Raw genomic sequence first — 16,178 nt, 5'->3', positions numbered from 1 at the left:
TACGAAACATGACAAAGTCAACAGTCCACTGCTGAACATGACATTCAAGATCTGCAGCCAACAACTCTGGGCTGGGTTGTGTCCAGCACTTGTTTGTGAAATCAAACCCTCCTACATCCTGGCCCGATTCAAGTTATTTTCCCCGCTCTATGGAAAATATAGGCGTTCTTCTTAAACAACAATCCTCTCATTTTTCTTCAATCACTATTACTGTATACCAACCAAAACATATCAGTCTTTAAAAAACTGCCGCAGAGTGGAAGATGTTAATCTTAAACGACAAACATATTTGTATGTGTTTGTTTTCACTGAAAGATGATCTGGGAAAACACGGTTCGATCGAGGGGAGAGGATATGGGAGGGGCGTGGGGAAGGAAAGGAGAATGGGGCACTATAACGCCACAATAACACAATGGTCTAAATAGCGTACATATTTTAGGTGTGGTGTACGAAGACACTTCTTGTTGTTGTCTTCCTGTTTTTATACTAACAGTAGAAACTCAAGAAGTAATTTGTTAATATTGTAAATGCCTATCCATAAAAATACAAAAAATGTTTTAGTAATTTAGCATTCACTCTTATCCAGAGGGCCACACAGTAGTGAATATATACATTTTTTGTACTTCTTCCCATATTGGTCCCACCTGGGAATCAAACCCACAACCCTGACGTTGAACTACATCATCACGCTCAGACTTTTAATCGCAACAAGTAAGTTTGGTAGAAACCCCTAATACATACTACACACAATTACTTGTCATGTGAACTAATGATAAATATAACTCCCTTCATGTGACTATAAGCAGAGAACTTAAATTTGGATGCGTTTATTTTCTGTATTCATCAACAGACAGTGTGAGCCATTGCATGCTGTCCCCTCTCTCCTCAATCTAGAATCCCACAGGAGACAGAATGGGTACACAATAAACACCAGTACAAATCATTAGTAATAATACCAATGACTGTTTTAATTTCTTTTTAACTGTCTGGCAAAGGGCCCAATGGACAATTACACTAAAGAGGGTGGCAGACAATAACATCTGTTCAAAAGTGGATAAGACCTTTTATTAGAAATGTAATTATGTCAATCAGAGTGCATTTGGTGATTTAAATGTACACATTCATATTGTATTGATATTTTAGTATGTTTGAAATGGCATATCTTATTCCTTAATACATACACATGAGGTAAATGATCATTTAGACTGATTGTTGATATCTTACTTCTTCAACAAACATTACATTCTTAGTTTTATATGAGGACAGTCATGTGTTTCAGTCTGCATCTGAGGAGTTCAAGCTACTGCATGCAAAGCTGAATCAGAGGGTTATCATTTATCAATGGATATAAATGAAGACAGTGTAATTGGTGAATACTGTTGTGGAAAAGTCCTGATACTCATTATTTACTTTGGCAGTGTCAACTGTTCTTGTGAGGCCGCCATATGTGTTATTTTATTTCGTTTGGTGTAGGCTACAATTATGAATACAAAACGTGACTTGTCATTGCTTCGCCTATGTACTTTTTTGCACACATTTTACATGTAGGTCTACATGATTTAGACTTTGGAATAATTGAATTGACCAATTCATAGGCTAATTACATTGAGAGATTGTTTTGAAATTTAGCCATTTGGCTTTAAATGAACAGAACGTGCACATATGCAGTAGAGATTGTATATAGCCTACCGTGAAGAACAAGATACTATAATCGTAACAGTAGGATTTGCCTAGTAGACAAGGGTTTCCCAAACTCTGTCCTGGGGCCCTCCGGGTGCACGTTATGTTTTTTTGCCCTGTAACTACACAGCTGATTCAAATGATCAAAGCTTGAAGATGAGTTGGTTATTTGAATCAGCTGTGTAGTTCTATGGCAGATATGGTTGAGAAATCCCTGTACTAGCCCAGTTAGCAATGAGCAATTGGGAGGCCGGTGTCTACTCACCGTATAAGCAAGTTGTAAATCGCTGCTGGTTTCTTCAAGACTTGATCAAGCGGAACACTCGTCTCAGCCACGGACTGCAATCTGCTAGACCACCAATAAAAACGGTCACGCCTTGGTAGAAAAAATCCCCAAACTCAACATTTAAACGTTACCATATTCAAAAAATGACATATTGTAGCAAGACGCATAGCTTTCTCTATCTCGTACACTCTTCCCCTTTATTCAATTCTGTCAATCTGTGGCTGCGCGATCTGCGTTACTGCTGCCATTAAGGGGATTCGATTAATCTGGCCGGGTAAGCGTATGAGGCACCGGGTGAAAGTAAATTGCATTCGTTCGTGAGTCGGGTGTCCAGTTCAAAGCATACGGCGAAATCGGTTAAAAACAAAAGGGATGTGGGCCTAAAACATAAGTGACATAGGCCTAATTAATCACGTGCAGTAATGAGTAGGATTCTGTGTTTTCACATGCAAAAGTGAATGCTTTTGATAAAAACATCCCCCAATGAAAACTAGTTTTAAAATTCAAACAGAGACGTATGTTTCTGGACGATGCACCATGCTGCCTTGTTGACAACACAACCGAGTTGTGCAGAATAGGCTAGTGTTCGATTGGAGAAGGGGGTGCCTCCCTCACCATGTTTTCCGGTTCAAATCACGAGCCCAGGACCAGATTAAGAAATTTTCAAAAGGCAAACTGACAACCATATAAATATATGTATATCAATGGCAGCCATTGCTAGTGTACCTGTTAGTTTAACAGTCAAATTGCCAGGTAAAGAGGTTACAAAACCCTTCTATGGATTATATGTCTATGGCCACAACAAACTGTTCTATATTTGGCCCACATGCTGCCCAAATTGTGGCCCTGCCGACTGTAGGAATACAGTATCTGCTTGTGTTATACCACAGCTGTTTTTTTTTTTAGAAGCTATTGATAATCTGTGGGAAAAAATATGCTCTCTGGTGTATTTTGAACATTGTGAGCAGGCTCCTGTGGTTGCAGTAAAAAAAAATATATTTTTACTTTAGCTGTATTTTTTTCTGACTACGGCCCCCTACAAGATCCTGCATTAATCCGGTCCATAAACTGGTGCCCCGCGGATCAGCATAATCGAATCTACCACTCTGTGGCATGGTGAAAGCGCCACGTGCTGGTAAATATTTAACATAACAGGCAAGACCACAAATAATTTCGGAGAAGTTGTTTACGCATTTTACGCACACAAATTACATACCCTACAGTTCAGTCGTGAATAGAAACCTTTGTCATAATTTACACCCGGTGACAATTGTCCTCAATTATTTAACGGAACCGCCTTTCGAGATTGTGCAAGTTGTTTTTCTTTTTCATCTGTGAGTAGCTTGACCTCTTCATGTCCACTCTCACAGACGCACATGTGGTGGCTATGGGGCATGTAAGACCCATCCATTGATTTAGGACCCCATTTCCATGTATTCTTTCCTCGCAGTATGGATTGAAGAGTTCAATGAAGAGGAATACTCACTTTCACCTATTCAACGTTAGGTTATAAGGAAGGGATGAGTCCATATTTTTGAACCCCCAGTGTCACCTACTAGAGTGGGCATAGCCTGCACACAGAAGTGCACTCACAACTGCAAGACAAACATTTAGCAGGAAGTGTATACCATGTGTATTTTGTTCATACAACTTGAAATGTATTCCATGTTATTGAAAGTAACATATGGTTTTGACTTTTTTCCCTTCACAAAACAAATCATAGCAGCTGTGGTAAATCTATGTCTAGGCTACTCAAATTACAGTAGATGGAATACATTCTCCTCTCATGCCACTCAGCCCTAGGAGAGGTTCTATTATCTAAAAGATATGGTCTGAAGATGTATTCCTTCACAAATCTGCCCCACTGTTCAGCGTCATTATCTCGCTGGCTCTATAGAGAGAGTGTTTGGCATGTGAGCCTGACTCAACTCATTCTCTGAAGTCTGTCAAGTGAGACTACCTAACCTCCATGCACATGCTCTCATAAATAGACAGTCTTTCTCTCTCTCTCTAACAAAGTTTGGAATTGAAAGCTTGAAATACTTCTCAAGATGTGGTCTTCCATGTTGATCCTGTGATTATGCTACCTGGTCTCATGCCTTTTTAGGTTTTCACTTGAATGTGGGGGAAACAGGGACTTGCCCTTTCACCGAGGTGCTTTGAAAGCCTACATTTAAATATTTAGGTCAATATGGTACTAATAAGCAGTATCACTTTTAATTGGTCAATTTCTCTGTCACTCCAGGGATGCCCCCACCCCTCCTGGCCTGATTGTTGACTGGGCCCAGGGGGAATGACCTGTACTGCAAACCTCCACCACTCAGTTTTCTGAAAGACTGACAGACAGATTCCGAAAATGGCGTCCTTCAGAATTCTGTCAAAATCAGAGCAATTTCATAGAAATATATCTTCAGTGAGAAGACAAAAAGGAATTCTGTCTATGCAGTATGGCAAGGTATGAACAACTTTATAATTTTACCACAACAAATTGTGTTGTGTATAATAAACCTGAACATTAGGTAATATGTTGTTTATTAATCCAGTATATCAAGCTAGTATTGTATTGCTCCATATACAATGTAACGAGTGTGTGCTAAATTGTGACTATTGATAGTGTTTAATGGTATGGAACTGTTAGGAACCTCACAAGGGTAGCTGTTCTAAACCTTGAGTGTTTTATTCTTCTCTCTGAAGTACATACAGTGCATATGGAAAGTTTTCAGACCCCTTCCCCTTTTCCACATTTTGTTACCTTACAGCCTTATTCTAAAATTGATAAAATATTTGTTTCCCCCTCATCAATCTACACACAATACCCCATAATGACAAAGTGAAAACAGGTTTTTAGAAATTGTTGCACATTTATTAAATATAAAAAAACAGAAATAGCAAAGGGTCTGAAACAGCAAAGGGTCTGAATACTTATTTACATAAGTATTCAAACCCTTTGCTATTGTATGAGACTTGAAATTGAGCTCAGGTGCATCCTGTTTCCATTGATCATCCTTGAGATCTTTCTACAACATGATTGGAGTCCACCTGTGGTAAATTCAATTGATTGGACATGATTTGATTTTTTTCCAGCTAGCGACTGGAACGAGCTGCAACAAACACTCAAACTGGACAGTTATCTCAATCTCTACGTTCAAAGGCTCAATCATTGTCATAAGCGTCGTAGTGAGTGGACCAAAACGCAGGGGGTATATGTATGCTCATCTTCTTTTATTGAAGAAAACAAAAACACTTATACGAAACAAATGACGAAAAACAGTCCTGTCAGGTGCAACATACACAAAACAGGAAACAACTACCCACAAAACCCATGGAAAAACACCCCTACTAAATAGGACCAATTAGAGGCAACTAGGAACAGCTGCCTCCAATTGAAGGTCAACCCAAGAAACTTGAACATAGAAATAGACACACTAGAACAAACATAGAAATATACTAACATAGAATATAAACCAAAACACATAAAACAAACACCCCCTGCCATGCCCTGACCAAACTACAATAACAAATAACCCCCTTTACTGGTCAGGACGTGACAATCATTGACACTCTTACTGACAGTTGTGGCTGCTTTGTGTGATGTATTGTCTCTACCTTATTGCCCTTTGTGCTGTTGTCTGTGTCCAATAATGTTTTTACCATGTTTTGTGCTGCTACCATGTTGTGTTGCTACCATGTTGTTATGTTGTGTTGCTACCATGCTGTGTCATCATGTGTTGCTGCCTTGCTATGTTGTTGTCTTAGTTCTCTCTTCATGTAGTGTTGTGTTGTCTCGTTGTGATGTGTGTTTTGTCCTATATTTATATTGTATTTATTTTAAATTTTTAATCCCAGGCCCCAGTCCCCGCAGGAGGCCTTTTGCCTTTTGGTAGGCCTTCATTGTAAATAAGAATGTGTTATTAACTGACTTTTCTAGTTAAATAAAGGTTAAATATTAAATAAAAAAATACAATTGGAAAGGCACACACCTGTCTATATAAGGTCCCACAGCTGACAGTGCATGTCAGTGCAAAAACCAAGCCATGAGGTCGAAGGAATTGTCCGTAGAGCTCAGAGACAGGATTGTGTCAAGGCACAGAAGGGTACCAAAACATTTATGCAGCATTGAAGGTCCACAAGAACACAGTGGCCTCCATCATTCTTAATGGGGGGGGGGGGGGGGATTTAACTAACTCTATTGATTCACTGGTAAAATCCAGGTTTACTGTGATGTCCTTGTCCAAATTGTCATGTGGTTATTTCAGTGTGTTCCTCACCCTCGGGTGTGTGGCTGTTATTTCTCCACCTCCTGCCCCAGGGATGCCCGTTTCTTTACCGACCCCACAGAGGCAGTGAAAGACATCCCAGATGGCTCCACTCTACTGGTGGGAGGTAGCATACTGTACCTGCTCTCAGGCCTTTTTCATCACATAGTTATGCTTTAGTCAAATGTCAAGTTCAAACGTTTTGCGTTTCAAACCTCATGCATATCTTCTGCTTCTGGGAAAACAATCTGTCATATTTGTCTAAGCGCTAATCATTAACGTTCCATGTTTGCGCTTGTACATTAGTTTGGGTAATGTATAGGATAATTCAGAGTTTAATGTATTCTTCTGAATGTTTTCCAGGGTTTGGTTTATGTGGAATACCCGAGAATCTGATTGGGAGTTTATTGAAGACTGGAGTGAAAGGTATCACAGCAGTCAGCAACAACGCTGGGTAATTAGGCTACTACAAAATGAGTGTGTGTGCGAGTGCCTTTGAGTATAGTTGTTTTTGTGCATGTGTTGTATGTATCTAAGCATGATAGAAATGTATTTGTGTTATTCTAGTGTGGATAAATCTGTGGATAAATCTGTGTGTGTGCAGCGTGGATCATTTTGGTCTTGGTCTGCTGCTGAGGACCAAGCAGATCAAGCGAATGATTTCCTCCTACGTTGGGGAGAATGCAGAGTTTGAGAGGCAGTACCTTTCAGGGGAACTGGAGGTGGAGCTAACGCCTCAGGTTAGACTCTAATGACTGTGTGTCACTCTAAAGTAATTTCTCCATCTGGTTTGTAATGAAAAATGGATTTGCCTGTCATGCTCGCTATAACAAGTTTGTTATAACATGTTTGTATCTTGTTATAGTCTATGTGTTAGATCGTGTTATGATTTTCTTATACCATACATCTACTGAAGGGTACCCTGGCAGAGAGGGTACGTGCCGGCGGTGCTGGGGTCCCTGCCTTCTTCACGCCCACTGGGTATGGCACACTGATCCAGGAGGGAGGCTCACCCATCAAATACAACACAGACGGCAGTGTGGCCATCGCTAGCAAGAAGAGAGAGGTATGCAAAACGCACAGAGATATTCATATTGAACCTTTATTTACCCAGAATAGTGTCACTGACTTGACATGTTTTTTTTCCAAGAAAGACCCGGTAATATTACAGAGATAGAGGCGGACACTATGGGGTCAGCTCAGCTTTTACTCCTGACCCTGACACATGTGATGTCATTATCCCACAGGTGAGGGAGTTCAATGGCATCCACTATGTCATGGAGAGAGCCATCACAGGGGACTTTGCTCTGATCAAGGCCTGGAAAGCTGATCGAGCCGGTAACATTGTGTTCAGGTGGGGTTGGCTGATTTTTCGTCAACAATCATAAGAACGTGTTTTATTCAAACTCCACAAGAGGTCAGCATTTTCTAGCATGATGTTGCGCCACTGCTAGTGCTAACATTCAAAATCAATTACAACGGACAACGACTGTCACTGTGAATGATTATATAGGTAATGCTCTGACTCTACTTAGCATATCAGCATACAATAAACAGTTCATGATACTGTCTATGTCTTTCTATAGAAAAACAGCACGGAACTTCAACCAGCCCATGTGTAAAGCAGCTAAAGTCACCGTAGTGGAGGTTAGCATGTCAATGAACCAGTTTCAATTAACAGTTTCTTCAACTATCATGTGTGACCTAAGAGTTTACTGAACCTTACCCTAGACTTTTAAACCCTAACTGGGTCTTCGGTTACTGCTGTCTTAGGTAGAAGAGATTGTAGATGTGGGGACCTTTGCTCCTGAAGATATCCATGTCCCCAGCATCTATGTTGACAGGATTGTGAAGGGGGCAGTCTATGAGAAGAGGATAGAGGTAAGCCTGATTGTCTGTGTCTGTCAGTCTGTTGGTGGCAGGTAATGTGCGATCAGTTGTTTTCTCTGTGCTATTGAATGGCAATAATCTCTGTTCACTGTGCAGAAGAGAACGGTCCAGAAAGATTCTATGGAGACACCCAAACCCAAGAGGAAGGCAGACCTGCTCCGAGAGAGGATCATCAGGAGGGCAGCACTGGAGTTCCAGGATGGGATGTATGGTATCCTTTACACAGGATCAGGGCCAGAGGGAACAGTGTGGATTGATATTGATACATGTGAGGTATATATAGGGCTATGGCGGTCACAAAATTTCCTCAGCCGGTGATTGTCAAGCAAATAACTGTCCGGTCTCAATTAACAAACACATGTAGCATCTCCTGGCTTGCACACAGCCTACAAGCCACTGATGCAGACCTTTGGAACATCTACATTTGGAAAAAGTCTAATAAATCCATGTAATATAGCCTACACCTTCACAATAAATCCATTATTTATTTTAGATAGTTCTAAAGAAACATGATATGAAGAAAATGTAGTCTATTTCAGAAGAACAGAATAGTATACTCTGAGTTGTCCTTATGTTAGATCCTGATCTGGCTATGCCAAATTGCAGTGGGCTACACTAGTTCATTAGGCAGACAAGATTTGCTTAGAATTCCATGGCATTATTTTATAGTATGAAGAATACAATTGAACATAGCTGAATTAAATTGAAAGGATATCTTCTCCAAACGATTTCCAGGGAGTGTGCACATGCGGCTATTCTGTGTTGAGCGGTAAACAAAGAAATAGGTACTCTATATGCTTAATTTTGAAAGACATGAGCTCATGACCTCTGCTCAGTTTTTTTGCGCAGGCTGTTCACATTTCAGTCTCTCATTCACAATTTGACGATGCCTTGAATTTCGCGGCGGCATCCCCTTTGTGGCCATAATGCATCCTAAAAAAATCCATGCCTTTTGTGGCCAGTGGCCGTTGTGCCCTTCTCCCTGAGTGCTGCACGCTCCGAAGCACCTCTCACTCACATGGCTCTCCATCACGTGATCGGGTCTTTCATACAGGCTACAAGTGAAGACAGACACATCGGGGACGCAACTGTGCGCGTCCTTATCCAATTCTGAGATTCATATTGGAATAACTGTCCACATTTACTTTTCGTCAGACAACAAAATGAGAAAGGCCTAACTAACAGCAAAAGCACTAGCCTATGTCAATCGACTATCCCCCATAGTACAAAAGTTGACCTATTCTGTGTGAGAAATAAATATTCCAAACATAGTCTGGAACAGTAAAATGCGATAGATCCAAAATGAATTCAACCACTAGCATCAAAAACGTTTTTTTTTTTATACAATGTGGTGGACCCAACAGATCAGAACATGTGGCAGAAAATGTTGATAAACTATTACGGTATTTCTTCACATTATAAGCACAGCAATGCGCACACGGCAGTAGGCTATATGCACGAATGTTCCATTAGCGGGAAAACACCATTATCAAAATAAAATGTATTGGTCACATACACGTGTTTAGCAGATGTTATTGCGGGTGTAGTGAAATGCTTGTACTTTTAGCTCCGACTGTGCAGTAATATCTAACAGTTTCACAACATATACCCAAAATACACGTAAATCTAAGTAAGGAATGGATTAAGCATATATACATATGTCAGAGGGGCATTAGACTAAGATACAGTGGCATAGTATAGAAACCTGTATATACACAGGAGATGCAATATTGAGGAGATGCAATATTTACACACAATTAAAGTGACTAAGATACCGTAGAATTGTACAGAGTACAGTTTATACATATGAGATGAGTAATGCAAGATACGGAGACATTAAAGTTGCTAGTGTTTCATTTCCTTAAAGTGGCCAGTGATTCCTAATCTATGTTTATAGGCAGCAGCCTCTGATGTGCTGGAGATGGCTGTTTAACAGTCTGTGGTGTAGTATAGAATACAATACAGTATATACATATGAAGTGGGTGATGCAATATGTATTTTTTTTTTTAAGTGACTAAGATACCGTAGAATAATGTGGAGTGCAGTTTATACATATAAGCTGAGTAATGCTAGATACGGAAACATTAAAGTGGCTAGTGATCCAATTCTAAAAGTGGCCAGTGATTCCTAATATCTATGTCTACAGGCAGCCGCCTCTGATGTGCTAGTGATGGCTGTTTAACAGTCTGATGGCCTTGAGATAGAAGCTGTCTTTCAGTCTCTCGGTCCCAGCTTTGATGCACCTGTACTGACCTCGCCTTCTGGTGATAGTGGGGTGAGCAGGCAGTGGCTCGGGTGGTTGATGTCCTTGATGATCTTTTTGGCCTTCCTATGGCATCGGGTGCTGTAGGTGTCCTGGAGGGCGGGAAGTTTGCCCCTGGTAATGCATTGGGCAGACCGCACCACCAGCTGGAGAGCTTTGCAGTTGTGGGCGGTGCAGTTGCCTTACCAGGTGCTGATACAGCCCGACAGGATACTCTCAATTGTGCATCTGTAAAAGTTTGTGAGGGTTTTAGGTGTTAAGCCACATTTCTTTAGCCTCCTGACGTTGAAGAGGCGCTATTGCGCCTTCACCCAGAGGCGCTGTTGCGCCTTCTTCACCACACTGTCTGTGTGGGTGGACCTTTTCAGTTTGTCAGTGATGTGTACGCTTTCCACCTTCTCCACTGCAGTCCCATCGATGTGGATTGGGGGGTGCTCCCGCTGATCATCTCCTTAGTTTTGTTGATGTTGAGTGAGAGGTTTCCGCAAATGCGATTACGCATATAATGCTTTTATTATACTAAAAGTGCATTTTTTAAGGTCAATTCTTCCCCAAACTTGAAACTCACGCGGTCCTTATGTATGACACCACTTGTAAGCAGATTAAATGTGCTTAAAATTAAAAAGCATTGTTTCTTGCCTTATGCTGGGCATCATTCACAAGTGAAAATATATAATTCACAAGTGATAGGCTAATATTGTCACCCACCAGACTATTCTTGATTTGAATCTTTACATATACTAAATAATATGTGTGAGATTTGTGGACCATTATCATGCACCTGTCTCGAAACAGAGGTGGGGGGGGAAATAAATGTAATCTATGAACTTAAACAGCGAATTTAGGACACTTTTCCCGTGGTTCATTTTCATGCCAGCCAGGTAGCCTATACTCCTGTTGTAAAGATAAACAATGTGCTTAATATAAGGAAAGTTGAGAAATAAATATAGAAGGCCTAGCCTATAGAAAGCTGAGAGGCCATCACTCTGTTTTCTCATGCAATTGCATAGCCTATAGAAATGTTGGCTAATCATGAAGTGTTTGATTAGATTTTCAATACATTTGCATTGATGTCAGAGTGATTAGAGGGACAATAGAGTGCTGAGTACCAGGCAGTTATCAAGTTTGGTAGGCTACTAATGACCATCAGCAGCATCAGAGCTTGGAGAAGCCTAATTACCATGACTAAACGTGGAATTTGACTGCTTTCATGACTCATGACTGCCGGTGTGGCGGTAATACGGTCACCAAACAGCCCTAGGTATATACAATATGCAGACGTGGTGGATGTGATTGGTTATTAATAGGTCCCTTGACTACAGCCTCTTCAGCAAACCTTGGTATTGGGATCCCCATGCTGGCCAGCAACTTCATCAGCTCTGACATCACTGTGCACCTACAGAGTGAGAATGGACTTCTGGGCCTGGTGAGCCATACTAAACTGTTAGATTTACAGATACAAATAGAAAGTGCATTCAGGAAAGCAGGCACCCTCTCTTTGACATATCCCTGTGTGTGTGTGTGTCTGTGTCATTGTGTCGTTTTGTCTATGCATTATAAAAAGGGTCCTTATCCCACCGAAAGTGAGGTAGACCCAGACCTTATCAATGCAGGTGCGTACAGCAAGCCCATACGTCAACACTACACCTACAAAGTTGTAGAAGGTCTTTGGTTGGACATGCTATCCTCAAATCAAAGCCTTCTTGGAACATCTTTCCTGACCTTTACCCTCCTACCCAGTCTCTGTTTGTGTTATTTAGGTAAAGAGGTTGTAACTGTGGTTCCTGGAGCCGCGTTTTTCTCCAGTGATGAATCATTTGCTATGATCAGGGGGTGAGTGCTCAAACCACCTACTGTACTCCCCGATCTTTAGCTCCGCTAACCTTAGTATCACTTTTTCCTTTGGAGTAGCTGAAGGTAACATGAACCACCTCTCTACTTTCAGTGGCCACATTGACCTGACCATGTTGGGGGCCATGCAGGTGTCTAAGTATGGGGACCTGGCCAACTGGATGATCCCGGTACGATCATGTCTCTTTCACCCTGGCCGATCGTAGGAATACGTGTATATAATGTGTTTCAACATGTGTATGCTCTCTTCATTGACTTCCAAAGGGAAAGATGGTGAAAGGAATGGGAGGGGCTATGGACCTAGTGGCAAGTGCAGGAACCAAAGTGGTGGTGACCATGGAGCATTCTGCTAAGGTACACAATGACACTACCTCTGGTACTTCATACATATGGTTTTAGACCTTACTACTGTACCTAATACAGTATAGGAGTGTACCCTATACTTAACCCTATAGTAAACCTTTTCTCCTTACAAACTTAAGGGGGACAAACACAAAATCCTGGAGAATTGTACTCTCCCACTGACAGGGAAGCAGTGTGTGGATAGGATCATCACTGAAAAGGTGAGCTTTTTAAATAAAGTTAGGCTTGTCAGCTGCAGGCAGTGTCAATCTCCTCTCCCTGTATGCACAGTCGCTTACACTCCCCCCCCCCCAATCGCCCAGGCAGTTTTTGATGTTGACGAGGCCAGCGGCCTCACTCTCATAGAGATCTGGGAGGGGCTGACTACTGATGACATCAGAGCGTGCACTGGCACCGACTTTGCTGTGAGTTTGTCAAACCCATCATCGACAGATGAATCATGGGATAACTACTGACTCATTAAATAAACACAGAATGTTCTGTGCTTCCATTATAATGAATGACTCACCTCTGATCACTGTTTGTGTTTCTTGATAGGTGTCCCCAAATCTAAAACCAATGCAGCAGATCTGAACCCAGTGACTCCAAACCTTTCTGCAGTGCACAGAAGCCTTCTTTTAACATTCCACATGACCATAGTGCTACAAATGCATGTACACAACGCAACACTAGGAGAGAGGTATAAATAGACCTGCGGACTTGAAGGTATTGACAGTTAAGAGTCAGTCGGCTACAACGTGCCTGTGACTTAGAATCAGCTTGCTGAAGTCTAGGCCTACAATGCAATGACTGGTCATTCAAAACTGTATATGGTATGATCCATGGCAGATTGTTTTACTCTTTTAAAATGGCATAACTAACTCTAGTTGAATAAATGTGTTCTTGAGTGACTCTGTAAAATTATGAAACTCAAGTGCTAAAATGTTGTTTTTTTTGGTTCAGGATAGGATGATACAGCAGCAGATGGCACAGCGATGTATTTATTGTCTGCATGATATACAGTAGATACACTTGAGAGTAACTGGGGTAGTCAAACTCATACAATGTGTCTCTCCTAACTTGGGTAAATTCAGCATTGTGACCTTTGCACTAATGGTGCAGAGCAGAGAGGCTCAACCAGGAAAAACAATTGTTACGCAACCTGTTCCATACTCAGAAACAAAGTCCCAGTGCTGTTTGAACAAAACCACTTAAATTTCATGATTTTACATGCAGTGTTACACAATACCATCATAAAAACAATGACACCACCTAAAGCGAAAGACTAGGGTGGACCAAGTTAAGTACAGGATTGTTGCTGCCACCATTGGTCAGAATGCAATGACGAGATTTGCAGTCTCAATTAGCCATTTAATTTCACACACAGCAAAAGGCAAACTGGGGGGGGGGATTTGCTCCTGGATTGTAAGGCCAGTAGGTAGGGTGTGATGGTCTAGGAGGAAGAGAGAAAATACATGTCAGGGGCAAATCAACATAAAAGTGCATGAACCAAGTAGTGCCAGGTGAATAAACAGGAAGGAAATATGTAATTAACTCAGAGCCGACTATCCTTTTGGGGGCTCCAAACGATATTTGGTTGCCCCCTTGCAGCAAAACATTAGTTTTAGTGCCCCCCCCTCTTAAAAGTGGGGATAATGCGTTTTAAAAATGAATTTCCTGCAATTCTACACCTTTTTGCCATGGGGCAGAGAAACTTTGCAATTTTATAACAAATGTTATGCTTTTTCTAGACATGATTTATGCCACGTCAATAGAATATCTGAGTGAGAATGATTTTGTTAGTCAATAGGGAAAGTCAGGGCCCCTGGACACGTGCCCTGTGTGCCCAGTCGGACATGATTACTTCAAGTTTAGATCAAAATTAAGTGACTGCCAGTAACAAGAGTATAACTGCTGATGCACAACCAAATTGCAAAATTGAGGAGTGGGGCATATAAGCAGACAATGAAAGCTCTTACAATATTCGATGATTACATTTCACTAAATCAGGCTATAAACTACATGTGCACCACCAAGTCAGAACAGTAGGCGAAAATAGACCAAATTATCAGGGTGAGACATTGGCTACTAACATCTACACAACATACACTTTGTATTACTTTCTTAGCTACAGTATACATATCTCCCTGGTAAATGTAATCATTTATACAGCAGCATACAATACATTTTTGCACTCACCTGGTTGTGCTGTGCTCACAGGAAGGTGGCGCAGTGGTCCTTCGTGGGCAAATTGTCATCAAAGTCTGGCATTCTCTGGATTTATGGTGCTTTCAAAACAACTGGTAACTCTGAAAAAACAAGGTCGAATCATGATGTCATTAATCTTCAGGTCATAGCTCTAGATAGAGGCTGGATTTACAATTCCGAGTTGGATGACCATTCAAAACGTATTTTCCCAGTCCGGGCTCGTTTATTCCCAACTTCCCAGTAGTCTCGAACTCACTGATGTCAAGTTCTCGCAGTTCCGAGTTAAATTGTTTTGAGTGTGGCACAAATAATGCTTCATTGACAGCATGGCCAATGTTAAATGTTTACCATTTTAACAGCCCCTTAATCCCAGATTTGGGACCATACAGCCACTCTACTGAATAGCAGCCTAGTGATTGCAGCCTAGTGAATTTGCGATTTCCAACTTGTGTAATGTTTGTCCAATGGCTGATGAGCACTGATACATTTTAGCTTTAATTTCTCTTCATATGACAAGGATTAAAAAGGATTTGCCAGTAGATAGTCGACTTGATTCATGACTGATAGCTAAGATTTTGAAAGTAGGATGTTGACATGATCAGTCCAAGCAAAGCTACTGTACATATGTGATTTGATGTAATTTTATCTGTGGCCAATGACCTTGAGCCTTCTTGGATTGGCACTTCTAATGTAACTATGGCAGCACCCAAAGGGGCTAGAATTTTCTAGCACCTGGACTTAATCTCCCTGATTACTTCCCCTCTATATAGCAACTCCAGATGTCGTGGGGGTCGGTTCCAGTACCTGTTGGACTGGGAGGGGTATGGTCCGGTGTTGGGTTCCAGTGGACGACATTCTTGAGCCCAACATCATCCGAGATTTCCATCTGGACCGGCACGTTTCTCATCCGTCGTTGTTCTGCTGCTGGAGCCGGGGGGACTGTCACGTCCATTCCCGATCCCCCTCTTTGGCACTCGACATCGCCGGTTTACTAACCGCCGGTCCTGCCAACCCATCCTTATGCACATCTGCACCTTATTAGGCACACCTGGACTTCACCTCCATGATTACTTCCTCTTTATATAGCACTCTATTGTTATCTCCATCCAGGCAAATATTGTTTTCTTCCGTGCTTAGACACTATTCTAGTTTTGTATAGTTCAATGTTCTTAGTCATTAAACTCTAACTGCACTTGCTTCCTGACTCCCTGCATTTACGTAAAAAAAATGAACAGATTAACACAATTTGAAAGTGCCGAAGCCTTCAGAAAGCCTAATAATATATATTTAGCAATAGCACTTACATATAAACATTCTAATATAACAAAGCACTTACTGATTGTTTCACACACAAAAAGGAAGGAAAGAAACTATGCCATCAAAGAATTTGCTGTGTTCAGG

At 41.3% G+C, this 16,178-nt stretch overlaps 2 protein-coding genes across 3 annotated transcripts in view; one reads left to right on the top strand and one right to left on the bottom strand.

Annotated features, from left to right (window-relative positions):
- LOC115204032 (growth hormone receptor) overlaps positions 1-2,253 on the bottom strand; it is a 28,949-nt gene extending 26,696 nt beyond the window's left edge. Inside the window, exon 1 of the mRNA XM_029769265.1 lies at positions 1,946-2,253. The gene's annotated coding sequence lies outside the window, so the exon portion shown is untranslated. The remainder of the gene's footprint in view (positions 1-1,945) is intronic.
- A 2,017-nt stretch (positions 2,254-4,270) lies between these two features.
- Positions 4,271-15,974, top strand: LOC115204033 (succinyl-CoA:3-ketoacid coenzyme A transferase 1, mitochondrial). 2 transcript variants are annotated; one of them, XR_003880294.1, is made up of 18 exons: positions 4,271-4,421; positions 6,223-6,349; positions 6,586-6,676; positions 6,827-6,962; positions 7,139-7,288; positions 7,470-7,576; positions 7,809-7,869; positions 7,996-8,103; positions 8,209-8,323; positions 11,708-11,802; positions 11,941-11,989; positions 12,137-12,209; positions 12,322-12,397; positions 12,492-12,581; positions 12,710-12,790; positions 12,893-12,994; positions 13,128-13,295; positions 15,548-15,974. XR_003880294.1 is itself a non-coding variant. In XM_029769266.1 (17 exons), the coding sequence occupies exons 1-17, from the start codon at positions 4,323-4,325 to the stop codon at positions 13,161-13,163; spliced, it is 1,596 nt and encodes a 531-aa protein (XP_029625126.1). In that variant the 5' UTR covers positions 4,271-4,322; the 3' UTR covers positions 13,164-13,512. The 2 variants fall into 2 exon arrangements, 1 of the variants encoding a protein (XP_029625126.1); XM_029769266.1 differs by lacking the exon at positions 15,548-15,974 and having other exon boundaries at positions 13,128-13,512.
- Positions 15,975-16,178: the final 204 nt, after the last annotated feature.

The sequence above is a fragment of the Salmo trutta genome, chromosome 12 (assembly GCF_901001165.1).
Source record: "Salmo trutta chromosome 12, fSalTru1.1, whole genome shotgun sequence".
Taxonomy (NCBI): domain Eukaryota; kingdom Metazoa; phylum Chordata; class Actinopteri; order Salmoniformes; family Salmonidae; genus Salmo; species Salmo trutta.
This window is presented reverse-complemented; position numbering and strand designations above follow the sequence as displayed.

Excerpts from the sequence above, each read along its gene's own strand:
- LOC115204033 (XM_029769266.1), top strand. The coding sequence starts at position 4,323 with ATGGCGTCCTTCAGAATTCTGTCAAAATCAGAGCAATTTCATAGAAAT. Across the intron at positions 6,963-7,138 it reads AGGTGGAGCTAACGCCTCAG|GGTACCCTGGCAGAGAGGGT; the intron begins GTTAGACTCTAA and ends CATCTACTGAAG. Across the intron at positions 7,870-7,995 it reads CTAAAGTCACCGTAGTGGAG|GTAGAAGAGATTGTAGATGT; the intron begins GTTAGCATGTCA and ends CTGCTGTCTTAG.